The sequence below is a fragment of the Apis dorsata genome, unplaced genomic scaffold (genome assembly GCF_000469605.1).
Source record: "Apis dorsata unplaced genomic scaffold, Apis dorsata 1.3 scaffold_429, whole genome shotgun sequence".
Taxonomy (NCBI): Eukaryota; Metazoa; Arthropoda; class Insecta; order Hymenoptera; family Apidae; genus Apis; species Apis dorsata.
In genome coordinates, this window is record NW_006263682.1 from 415657 (window position 1) to 429615 (window position 13959).

At 27.3% G+C, this 13959-nt stretch overlaps 1 protein-coding gene across 4 annotated transcripts in view; it reads right to left on the reverse strand.

Annotated features, from left to right (window-relative positions):
* Positions 1–369: 369 nt before the first annotated feature.
* The window catches only part of LOC102675239 (metabotropic glutamate receptor 7-like), a 40017-nt gene continuing 26427 nt past the window's right edge, over positions 370–13959 (reverse strand). For 2 of the 4 annotated variants that reach the window (XM_006619645.2, XM_031512406.1), the window contains 16 exons: positions 10173–10388; positions 6480–6611; positions 5605–5784; positions 5239–5408; positions 4529–4683; positions 4163–4411; positions 3743–3898; positions 3429–3555; positions 3190–3301; positions 2905–3128; positions 2493–2773; positions 1597–1901; positions 1247–1375; positions 1007–1154; positions 747–922; positions 370–551 (listed from right to left, as the gene is read on the reverse strand). In XM_006619645.2, the coding sequence (XP_006619708.1) occupies positions 396–551; positions 747–922; positions 1007–1154; positions 1247–1375; positions 1597–1901; positions 2493–2773; positions 2905–3128; positions 3190–3301; positions 3429–3555; positions 3743–3898; positions 4163–4411; positions 4529–4683; positions 5239–5408; positions 5605–5784; positions 6480–6611; positions 10173–10388 (2916 nt within the window). In that variant the 3' untranslated portion in view covers positions 370–395. Of the gene's footprint in view, positions 552–746; positions 923–1006; positions 1155–1246; positions 1376–1596; positions 1902–2492; positions 2774–2904; positions 3129–3189; positions 3302–3428; positions 3556–3742; positions 3899–4162; positions 4412–4528; positions 4684–5238; positions 5409–5604; positions 5785–6479; positions 6612–6755; positions 6870–10172; positions 10389–13959 lie in introns of those variants that run through there. The other 2 variants (XM_006619646.2, XM_031512408.1) reach the window with 2 other exon arrangements.

Below are 13959 nucleotides of genomic sequence, written 5' to 3' on the forward strand. Positions count from 1 at the left end.
TAACATTAATTATTTTCTTTTACTTTATGTCAATATTATAAATATGGCACTAATAAAAAATATTAATATTAATATTAATATTAATTATAGTACTGTATTAGTTTAAAACTTAAATAAATAAATAAATTTTATTGACAAAAGTCAAGAAGAAAATCAAGAAGAATATTATAATAATATTAAATAAGTTAAAAGTAAATCTTTTCTATATAAAAGATAAATATTTGATTTTTAAATATTTTGATCATTAATTTCACATTTGCATATACATTTGTATATCTAAATTTGTCTTTGTAAGAACAAATGCGAGGCTAAAAAGACGTCTTGGCACTGTTAAATAATTTTCACGTATTAAAAATGAGTTTTTTTTTTGTTACCTTGACATTAAATGTCGTGATTTATGATGAAAAATCGGAAAAAGTCGGTGAATCGCTGTAGACGTGGAATGTTTGATCTTCGCTGGGAAAAATATTTGCTTCTGTCTTATAACACACCACTTTGTCGGAGATGCAACTGATTGTTCCCATGCGATTTTTACGTACTGGATCGCCCGACTCAAGAAAATATATATAAAAATATAAATTAGAAAAATTTATTCCTTGTGTGTAAAATCTAAATAAGAAAATATTTATTCAATCAATCTTATCTTAATAATATCCAAATAAATATATTTGTTCACGGTTCTTAATTAACTTCTTAAAAAGCTTTTTAGTTTTACGTTTATAATTATTTAATGAAACATCCATCACCTGATCAGAATCGCTGGAAATCGATTTCCGACTTCGATTTCGGCAATTTTCAGCGAACATCGAAGGACTGGAAATGTCTCTTGATTCTGACACTTCCTGGATAGTGGAGAGCTTGCGTTCTTCTTCGTCATCGTCGTATATCTCCACGGTAGTCTCATGAGTTCTGGCCTGATACTCTAGACAGGGAGGGAGGTGTATAAGAGAGACCTAGCTAACCGAGGTCTCCTCGACAGACGGGCTCGCCAGTGCTTGTGTCTCACCGTTGGCATGTTTTACCTCGTCCTGGCTTGGACGTGATACTGGTGGACTGCTTCGAGAACAGGAGGTCATGCTCTGCATCGTTTGACTACGACCGCCAGAAAATCGCATGCTGTATGTTCCACGGTTACCACTTTGAAGTGCACTCGTCTACAATATAGTGGACAAATTTTTTTCTATAAAACTTCAAAATAAAATAATTGAGAGCAGAATTATTAGAATTTAATTTGGTGTATACTCACATTAGTATGTCCAGGTCGAACATTTTTATATGGTTGAAAGAGTACTAGATATACTTTTGGTGTAAAGAGACAACCGAGAGCTACTGACGCGGAAATATTAATGCACATACACATGCTTGCTATTTGTACCTGTAAATTCATATTCGTGCTTGTTTATTTTTAATCTCTATGAAAAATACAATGAGATAATAACGATATTTTATTTCTAATTTTATCTCTGTAAATTGTAATTTTGATAACAAAGAATTTTATAATTCAATTCAAGCTAAATATTAGAGTTAATTAAATAAAAAATTGATCGCATAATTGCAAAAATAATACATGTCTTTTGTTATTTTGTATGTACCGACCTTATAATCATTATTTGAGCCAAAGTAGATGGGTACAAAAGCTAACCATACAATGCATGTAGAATACATTGTAAAACCAATATATTTCGCTTCGTTGAAATTCTCTGGTATCTTACGTGTTTTGAATGCATATAAAGTACACATAAGTATTAGAAACATATTGTAGACGAGTGACATCATTAGGGAAAATGTGGAAACACGACACGTGAGTACTGCTGACAATGGATATGGATGGATTTCTGTAGTATCCGGTGGTTCAATGATTAACCAAACAATAACACCAATTAATTGTACTGCAGTGATCCCTATAAAAACGGGAGTTACATAATACGATATCAAGATCGACAATTTATGCTAAAATCATATCAAAAAACTTATTTCGTTCTTTATTAATGAATTTATTTAATTCAATATAATTAATTTATTACATTTACTCACAGAAGTATCTATCCATTTTAGTATGCTATAACTTTAAGTACTAAGTAACTTGTTTAAGTAAAATACATAATTTGGAATTGTTGATTATAGGTTGTATCTTGATTAATATACATTAAATTAAATGCATTGTACTAAAAAATTATATATAATTAAATAAAGAAGATTATGATACTTCTATATCACTGTCCGACTAAGACGTGCTAATACTACTTACTGGTCGACTAGATCGTGCCTTCTATCTATCTAAAACGTGCCTATCACCATTGTTTATCTATCTCTGTAGAACGTGCTAGTATTATTATCTGACTACTATCTGTCTGACTATAATATAATAATACTACTCATAGTTCGACTTAGCAGATACTTTTGTGAGTAATTATATATTTATTTGTAATTATTTACAAATTTGGTTATTTTGTAAAAATATTCAAGCATGCCTTTGAAAATTGTAAACTCACCGATTGCAATTACAACTTGGCTTTTCGGTGATGTGTAAGAAGGTCTTTTTATACTTTTTGTACCTTGATTAAAAATGCGTGATATTCGATTTGTTTTAGTTAATATCGCGCTATAACAAATGCTTAAGCATAAGCCAAGTCCAATTCTCAGATATGTGCAATTCCATACAGTTGGTTTGCTTAATATTACAAAACTCATACCATAACACGATAAAATTCCTACTAGCAATACGTAACACAACTCACGTCCTGATGCCATAATCACAGGAGTACGGTTGAAGCTGAAAAACAATTAATTAATCGATTAATGTTTATCGGTTCATTATATTATTATATTATTTAAATGAATTTTAAGTATGTAAAGTGGAATTATAGATATATTATTGCATCTTAAATAAATTTGTGAACGCACCGAATGAACACTACAGTTGTGAATAAAGTACTAAGTATGCCAATTGAGGCGAATATTAATGGTACCAATGCCCAAGGACTAGTCCATGGAATAACTTCTGCTGTAAGTTTGATGCAACTTGTCATTGTTTCATCTGGAGCATATCCCGGACCACAACTGCGACAAGTATCGTTAAAGACGTAAGCGTCTTCACGACACGCCACACAACTCCAACAGCAAGCTTCCTGAAAATGTTTATTATAAGGAATTTTATATTAAATCTCAAAGTTGAATTTTTTTATTTACCTGAAAATTGCGTACATGACCCAGAGGGCAATTATCACTACATAAACTTCGAGGGATATGCTTTTCTCCAGCACCTGTTGCCCATCTTGTTATATTAATATCAAGTGTCAATCTAAGAACAAAAATTGAAGAATGAGAATACAGTTTAAATAAATAGATATTTCAGAAATACGATTTATTTTTACCATCTTAAAAATATATTCGATATTTATTTATAATGAAAAATTTATTTTACTTACTCCTCTTTCCATGTTCCAATAAGAACATAATCGAAACGGCCATCTTCTTTTCTTTGATATTGATATATATTATAAAATCCATATGCATCACCGTCAGATTTAAATTTAATTTCAGTACCCTGACGACCTAAATGTCATTTAAATAAAAGAAAATGAAGAAAATTATGTTGATTAATTTTATAATGTTTATTAATTAGTAAGAAACATTACAAAACAAATTTCCTTTATAAACGAATATAGAACAACTCCCAGAGCGGAAAACACAATTATTCATAAATTCAACAATCCAAAATAATAATAAAAACAATGCTTACCAATAAAGCTAACATTTCGAATGTGTTGAAGAAGTTGTTGACCATCCGGCGCTGAACGAAGATCTTCGCACAAATAATGAGCAGTTTTGCCATTATTGACGCATTCTTCGTCTATTAAATTATGAACACCGTGTGCCATTGCATAAACTGCATCAACTAAAATCAATTAAATGATCTAATTTTATTTTATTCACTTAGTTCCATAGATTAATATTTTATTCATTAATGCTTATTTACATCGATGTTATAAATTCGAAATATAAATTGTTTGCTTGAATTCTATTTTTAGAATTTTTGAATATTATGAACTGAGTTTTATAATTTCTTTTCTTTCATTTGAATTATATAAATATTTTTGATATTTTTTAAAAAAAATAAAATTTAATTTTTGTAATCTAAAATAATAAAAATATTTATTACCGACAAATGGCACCAATCCTTCTTGCTCGTAGTCAATTAATTCTTCCGTACCAGTACAACGTGTCATACCAGCTGACAAGTTTGCATTAAAACTGCATTTATGATGTTGAGACCAAAATTCTCGAAACCAAATATTTCGACAATTCACTATTTTTCCGGGTAATTCTTTATGTGGTACATTATTTTCACTTTGGCCATCACATTCATTGTCAACTCTTGGTCGAAGATTTAAATAATAATCGTCAAAACCTAAAAATAATATTTTCTAATATGAATATGAAAAACTTTTTGTTTAATATTTTTCTATAACAAAAAATTTTAAAATATATTAAAATATATTGTAAACATGATATATAATCAGCTTACTTTGAAGAGATGTTCTATAAGGCAAAATTGTGATTGCACCTTCTGCCACGAATTCTTGATCTCTTACTGGATATACTTTAGCACCCCATGAATCGCTACCTATCCACATAAAATGGCCTGTACGATTGGCTCTAACTGTTGCTTGTAAAAGTTTTCTAAAAATAATAAATTATTTTCCTTTACGATAAAAGAAACAACAGAAATTTTTATTTAATTTGGAGAATAAATTAAAATTTTTTTAGAAACAAATATTATAACGTATTGTGGTATATTACATCTAGCAAATAAAACATATAGCTTGGAAATAAATATGAAAAAAGTAACGAAAAACAGAAAAAAACCACAATAAGTTATTCACTATAAAACAAAACCGCATTGATAATAGCCGCAATGATATATATAGCAACAAATGGATATGAAATATTAGATATTAGTGAAACGGTACAGATGAAAATTTGTACAGATGAAAAAGCGAAAAAGAATAAAAACGATTCTTGTTTTCTTAGAAATTTTATAGAAAAAATAAATAGAGAACTTTTATATAATAATTTAAATGTTCATTATACATAATCATATTATATATTTAACATTTGAATTAATCCTTGACATTCAACACGACATTTAATCAATTAATATTGAGTTGAGAAAGTATCTAATGACCTATTGAAAATAATATATGAAAACAATTGAAAATAACAATAAAGTTTTACCTTATATTATCCTCATCGACAAATAAAACGACACCTCTGGCATTATGTTTTGAACTAAGCCGCTCAACAATTTTATCGAAATCTTCGGTTTTCGCATTTCTCAAGATTTTCTCGCTAACTGCTACACAAACACTATATTCCATTGATAATGAGATAAAACTGGCAATTCCCTACAAAATGATGTACGAGTAACAATTAATTTTCATTTAAACGTTAAAATAATAAAAATTTTGAGTTTAAAAATATTATTACAGTACAATATAGCAGACGAGTTTAATCTATTATTTAAGAGCAAATAGGATTGAACTATAATTAAAGAAAAAATACTACCATTAATACGCATGAAAAATGTACAAGTATAATTACCTTCTCTCCATAATCACCTTCAACCGCAACCGTGGAAACATATTTCCAACCGAGTTGATGAATGATTTCCACCATGGCTTGAGCTTGAAAATTATCTGGTGGTACCACTCTACTAAAATATTCGAAACGACTCTTATCCGACAGTTCTGTGCTCGTTGATGCGTAACTTATTTGTGGTATCTACAATCGGAGTAATTATCATTTTTTTTGATTATTTCTTCCAATTTCTTTTTGTAATTTTAATTATTATTTACCATTATTTATCATTATTTTTGAAAATAAATTTAAATAAAATAAATAATATACTTTTATATAAATGAAATGCGATATTTGATTTATGCCTAAATCAAAAAATATTTAAAAATAATCAAAAGTCTATAAATCAAGAATTCATCCTTGAAATTTTTAAATTTGCATTGGAACATTTTTTTTTTTTTACACATCTTTGATGTTGAAATCTTTTGATATGTATGATTCTATGCGATGTAAATGCATTCGGAATCACGTAGGTGGAAGAAGCATACGATGTAGATGGGTGGATAGGTTGAACAATATTAAAATGAATGGAAAAATGTAAAACAGATTTTTTGTGATTTATTCTAATATTTGCCACTCTCTTTAAGCTTAAATATATCTGTAAATGTATATGTAATCGAATGTTTGACAATATAATTTTCGCATGATATGTAATCGTATAATTTTAATCGATTGAAAGAACAAATATCGAATATTTGATTTCGAATATTTAAGTTTTTCACATTTTAAAACGAAAGCTTAAAGTAAAATATAAAATAACGAAAGATTCAGATATTTTTCATTCATATTTCAAGTAAAATATTTAATTTTTTATTTCAGTGAGCTTTCCACCTACTAACCTTGAATAATCGCAGAATATTGGCTACCATAATAGAGACTACACTGAAGGAGGCTCCTATAACACCTGTGACAGGTTTATGTGGCACATACATCGGTGGTTTGTCATTTTCACATTTATATTCCGATATATCCTGAAAATAAATAAAAGAAAATTCAATCGTATCTATTCTACTTGCCAATCGAATTGATAAAAAATATGGTTTTCATTTATATCCCAACAACAGTTTATTTGTTATTAAAAAATTGTACTCAAGGATTTTCAACAAATCACGTACAAAAAGATCTTTATGACAAAGATGGCCAGATCATACACGCATGTGTTCTATAGTAAGGTGTCATGCTGTTCCTCGCAGTCCCCGTATCCCCTTGGCGACAGGTGTCACAAGACTGAAATTTCACGTAGAGTAATTTCAGGGCAAAGCGAAGAAATGTAAGTAAGTTAAGTTAAAATTGTAAATTAAAACTTTTCTTCTTTTCTGTTTCCTTGAGCTTGAACTCTCTAATTTGACAAATTTTAAAACAAAAGAGAATATAAAGGATACACGAATCATCCACGTATAGAGTAAGTAAACATGTCTTAACACAAAGAGTAATTTAATACAAAGGATAATACGTCAGATAATCTGGCTACCAGCTGTGCACTCACTAATACCTGGGTACCAGATGGTCGTGAATGTGAACGATATTACCTTAGTATTACCTTATCTATTGTTATTAAGATCAAATTAATTTTAAACGATTCTTTGATTAGGAAATATTTTCAATTAAAGTTTAAAAAAAAAGGTATATGACATATATAATATAAGACAAATCTTATGGAAATTTCTAAATAGTTGATTTTTAATTGCCGTCCACAACTTCTAACGGAATAACTTTGTTTCTCTTTCAGAGAAGTAGTAACGAGGTAAGAGTGTAACGGAAGGTTGTGATTTATTAAAAACTTAGGAGACAAAGAGAATGGAGAGTTGTAGAAGAGATACCTCAAAGTATGGAGAGTATACAGAGTTTTAAAGAGGCGCTTTAGGGTACATATGTTAGAGTTTAGTTACGGAATTATAGTTGTAAGTTAGGAGCAATTAAAAAGATATATAAATTTCATCCATGATAAACTTTACCATTATGGTATAATTAACGTATTAATAAATGCACATTAATTCACCGTAATACACGCAACAAGAACAGAATGTAAACTACTTATTAACATACCGCAAGTTGTTACAATATGTAATTGGATGGTATTCCAACTGCAGAATATCAAAGAGCTTTGTGCAATATAATAGAAGATCAATAGCAATTGTGATAATTCTGATAATATTATTTATAGTGAATTCACACTCTTATATTATTTTCAAATCGATTTTTAATATGATACATTGACGATTGATCTCTCAAATGATAAACATTGATATTGATATCTAAGAATGATAGATATCGAAATTGATTTCCATTCCTTATAATGGAACAGAAATATTTTGAAATTGTTGTATCTATGATTATGATTTTATTATATTCGAAGTAAATTCTTATTCATATATTGCACATATTTTGAATACGTATTTCTACATAATTCTTCTGCCTTGTTTACTGACCTGGCATACACTATTGATTTTAAGTGACCCCACAAATAGAAATTGGAATTTTCCCATGTCAACACATATGTACATATGATATATGAAAATATTCGTACACATGCTACAATTTTACATATACATATATAGTGTATTAGGCTTAAATTTCGAGTTTTGATCCAGTACTAAAGATGATTACATTCACTTATCCAATTTTGGTATTATTTAATAGCTTTTGCTAGTTCGAGGTATTAAGAGTAATTTAATGGCAGAAATTTTAATTTTACCTCTCTTTTGCTATACTTATATAAAATTCTTTTTTTTCATTCAAAATATCGAGATTAAATATTTTTAACTTTTATTTTGTTTAACAGATTTTGTTTTAATTTGAAATTTACTCAGAATGCATTTAAATAATGTGTAATTTTTCTTTGCAACTTTTTTAGAATCCTTTAACTTTATTTGGAATAGAATTATTCGAAACAATTCATATTAAATTCATTTTATATATGGAATATAATCATAATTCTCAAACAACATTTCACTTCATATATAATTCAATGCATTTTTGAAAACATTTTATGCTTTTAGAGATATTTTCACCGATAAACACAAGAAATATTTATATTGCAATTGTAAGAAAGCGGTAATGTTTTATGTATCAATAAATCTGAATGAATACGAGATAAATTTTTTATACATGTTTCTATAAAAGTACCGATATAGTAAAAAGTAAATGTACGTATAATTGGATAGAAAATATGTTTAGATTTAATAAAATTTTAATTTTCACGGTTTTATTTATAAATTTAATATTTAAATGTCAATTAAATTATCATTTCAATTGAAACAGAATAGTGTAGATAATTTATAGTTCATTTCGAAGGTACAGTTTATTGAACAATGAAATGTTCAATTAAACGATTTTATTCATTGATTCGTTTATCGACAATCTCTGTACAACGTGAAATTATTATCACAAGTTCCAAAAATAATTGATAAACAGTTGATAATTCATTCAATCTATGAATTTCGTGGTTTATCCAAACTCAGAAATGTTATTATAATTATAATTTTATATTACAAAATAATTTCAATTTCAACATTATTAACATTTTGATAAAAAATTGGGAATAATTTTCAACGTGAACCACTGCTATTTCAAAATGCAAAGTTATAATAGAATTAAAATTTAATATTAATAATAAATAATTAAAATAAATAATTATATTAAAATTACTAGGTAGAAGAAAAAAGTTTTTGTGTTAGATTTATATTGTATACATAAACAATACAAACGTCCATTATGTTTGAAATCAAAGGAGATGACAGGATATCGATTCTAAATTTTCTACTTCAAGTCAGATACCAAAGAAATGGTGGCCTTTGCTAAGGATATGTCTGCATCAGTGCTTATCACCGCATCTGGATAAAATAAAAACTCAGGGATAGCAGATGCTCTTCCAAATCATTTCTAGTCGAATAAGAATTTTAAATACAACATGATATCTCTTCCATAATATCTCTACCTTCTGTTTCTTTAAAAATTTAATTAAAAATTTTATACATTTATTATAAATATTTTAAATTAAGAAGAAATAATAACTTTTCTTCTTTTTACTATTATATTGTTATTTTATAAGCATTGTTAAAATTATAACAAGACTAATTCTAAATATAATTTCAATTAACTCTATTACTTCATTTATCACTCTATTACTTCATTTATTAATCATATTATTATATTAAATATTTTCAATTAATACTGTCAATCAATTTTATTGAAAATAAATTTTTAAAATGAAAATCATGTAAAATGTTATTGTAAATAGAATCTAATAAAAATAAAATTTGAAAGTTAGATCAATGTTACGTGTATTAACTCGATGTTAAATAATTAAATTTCAATCTATCTGAATGAGCCTTGAAGATATATTTAAGATAAATAAGATAATCTTAGAAAATGTATAATTCTGATTATAACAAAATAAAATTCATCGAGACCAATAGATTTTAAATTTCAAAAAAATCGCAAGAAAATATGAATTTTTAAATTAATAATCGATAAAATTATATATATATTTTTTACAATAAGATTCTGAAATATAATTGAAATATACTTACTTGATTCATATAGGATCTAACAAATTCCATACTCTGGTCAAGCGCATAAGTATCACTGCTGCAAGAATCGAGAATAAGTGCGCCCAAGGTGGTGTTAGGTAATAAATCATCGTCTGAATTTATCTCGTCCAAAACGTACAACATAGCCTCCAAACGTTGCATCCCTTTCTCTTCTTTCACCGCACCGCATGGTGATTGACCGATGGAACCTGCCACCTTTGAATATAAAAAGAATACACGGCCATGAATAAAATACATGTGTAATATAATCGACTCTCAGCTTGCTCGATAATCGTGCTTTCTTACATCTTGTTTTTATACATAAATCTACTTTGAAAGGATTTCTTCATAAAGAACGAGTTTTTATATAAAATCCTTCTTCAAACGTGATACAAATAATCTATTAATATTTTTATGGTTCATAGAAACGTATAGTATTTATAAAGATAGGTTTATACTTTTAAAAAATAACCCTTGAAGAATAAAAGATCATATTTTGTAAGTAGTATAACACGTATATGTGAAAATATATAAGATAGAATGCTTTTTATTGCTACAATATTTTGAATTATATATATATCGCTTTACATTGAAAATTTACATGTATGACATGTAAGTTTAAAAGAATCTACACTTTTATATGAAATATTAAATCATAATTGTAAATAATTCTCATTCTCATCTTTGATTCCTTATTCGCACAATAATAAATTATTACGGAGATAAACATTAAGTACAAGATGTGTATCTTGAATTAACAATTCTCTTTATTTGTAAATTCTCGCAATAAAAATGATAATCAAATAGCAATATCAGTTTTGGCCGATCGACAGAACCGATTGCCGATTTTAAATCAAGTTACAAGTATACATAAGAGTCAACAATATTTCGAGAGCGAGAAGATTTGTACAAGATTTTCACAATAGTATATCTTATGTTCCACTTTCTGTATACATATAGTATATGTATCTATATAAGGTGAGATAAATAAAGCGTGACAAACTGTTTTCTCCGAAACTATTGCAAATACTATTTTACTTTTATTAAACTACGAACGGTATAATAATAATAAAAAAAAACTGAATCTTTCCAAATGTAATGTGGTTTTAACTTTTGGAAAAAAAAGTAGTTAGAAAAGAATTAATACGATTTTATGATTTACGATATACGAACAAAAATTTCAGCACATATTATATTTGAATGCACGAACCATTTTAATTGCTGAATCTTTTTTGTTGTTGAAGGAAAGTTCGATTTAAAAAATTGGAAATAAGAAAGTAGAAATTTTATAAAATATACAAATAATAGAAAAAAATCGAACAATGTTTTCTGTTTCATTTTTTTGAATCGTACAATATTTAAAACTATTCTCGTTTCGTTATTTATGAAGCCTCGTAGCTTCCGGTTACAAGATTCACCCTGTGTATTTTCTTTTACTATTTTAACTCGACTTGAATCTTAATCTCGTCCTTGTTGGTCACATTTTATATGAAATAAAAGTAAAAAATAATAATTCGAAATAATAAATTATATCAAGTAGTTTTATAATAGCGTAAATGTAATAAGTAATAAGTAACTTTATTTTGCGTCAAAATCTATTAGATATTTTGAATATTTTGAAATAATTTTGTGAATTAAATAAAATTAAATGAAAAAAAAAAAAAGGAAATAATTTCATAAGCTTTTGTAGTTGCATGTGCGAGACACTATGAGAAAAATTGTATTTGTGACGCAGTCGACTATGTCGACGTAATGGAGACCGGAAATTGTTGGAAAAATTATTTCGCGAAAATTTTATATAAACACGAAAGAAAATAAAAAAAATTCGATTCATAATGGAATATTGAAATAATTTAAAGAAAAATCATTTGTTTGTCTTTCGAATAAACTGAAGCATAATAAATTATATGTTATTTAAACAATCATTGTTAAAAAATATTACTTAAATTATGACATACCTGTAACATGTCTTATGACATAATAATAACTTTTCATATATTTATTATTTTGTCAACAAATATTAATTAACTTACTGACTTTCTTCTTTTTTATAATTTTGATCTACTATATGACCTAGATATCCTACTTTTTCGATTTTTGAATGCGTGGAAAATTCAAGTTTCAATAATTTGAAAAATATTAAACAATACTTTAACAATAGTTTAACACTCTAGTGACCCTCTCTGGGATTTTAATCTCACAATAGACGATTTTCTGCAGTTTCATTTCTTTTCCAGTGATTTACTATCTTCGTAACTTTCTTCAGAGATATTAAAAACTGACACGTTTTTCCCTGTGCCTTCCTTTATTTCCCCATTAAATACAAGCGATTTTTTTATAGACTTTAACTTTAAGAATTTTCATAACTTTTAAGATTTAATAACTAATAATGAAGAGGTAAAATTTTTTATAATATAATTAATATATAAAAAAAAAAAGGATAATCAAAATGTTCAAACACTGAATGAAATGGAACATCTCAATAAATTGTTAATCAATAATCATTAAATCATATTCTTTAAACGATTAGTATCATTTTAAAGTGCATAGTATGACTTAATTTCAATCTACTATTTAACTGTTAACATGTATCTCGTAAACAATTAGCTGTCTGCGTTTATCTTTAAAAGAGAATGCACGGTGGATGAGTCCAACAAATTGGCAAAGTTTTGTTAAACAGTGAAAGGAACAGTTGGAAAGTTTTCGTTAGTTCAGATGTAACATAGATTCAACCATTAAAGCTAATTTGTAGAAAACTGAACCAAATTACTCTTACATTCTCCTTTATTATTTTATCTTCTAGAATAATATAATCATATTATTTTTAACAATAGAATTATTAATAGAATATGATATTTGTTTTTTTTTCACCAGAATACCATTTTGACTTATCAAAAACATTATATTTTTGATTTATCAAAAATATTCGTTTCTTCAAGTTCTGTAGAAGTCAATTTCCATTTTCTCGCATCAATGGATTGTCCATCGAAAGAAAATCCATGCATAGAAGAATCAAAATTGATTCTATTTGATTTATTGCTTAATACAAGAAGAAAATTTAAGTTACATATTTATGTGACGATTAAATGCGTCTTTTAATTTCAAATATTTCGCGATTAAGGCATTAAATAATTTTCAACAATTCAACTTTTAGCAACAGGCCAATTGCCATTTAAACAAGAATTAACCTCATGACTTACTTTCCTGATCGCCTAACTGTAAATCCAGACAGTTTGTCTTCACGCTACTTTTAAAGGATATACGTAGCATAGATCTTGGACATTAAACTGTCTAAAAGCAAGAGCAGAGGCGAGTAATTCGCTCTTGAAAGCCGCATATGCATATATGTCAGCGTTAATACATACTTGTACCGAATAATTAATTGCCTTCCGGTGGAAACCACGTTCACGTTCTAGATTAATTAAAAAGGTTAAATAAGAGGATTGATCGGATCTCGACTAGATTATTCGATAATCGAAAATATAAAAGTTGTTAATTTGATTTTGAAATAAAAATACTACTTAAATCGAACAATCGATAATACTATGCGACTCGATGCATTTACATAAAGATTAAGTTAAAAAGAAAAAGAAAAATATGTATTTTCAATTCCCTGGAGCTTGTGCGAAACATGCCACTTCTATCAATAAGTTAGAAGTGAGAAAGAAAGTGGAGCGCAACATTTCTGATTATACATAAGAGGACAAAAAAAGAAAAAGAGAAAAAGAGAAAAAAGAAAAGGAAAGGAAAAAGAACGTTTCGCATGATTATTATTATTTTTTTTTTT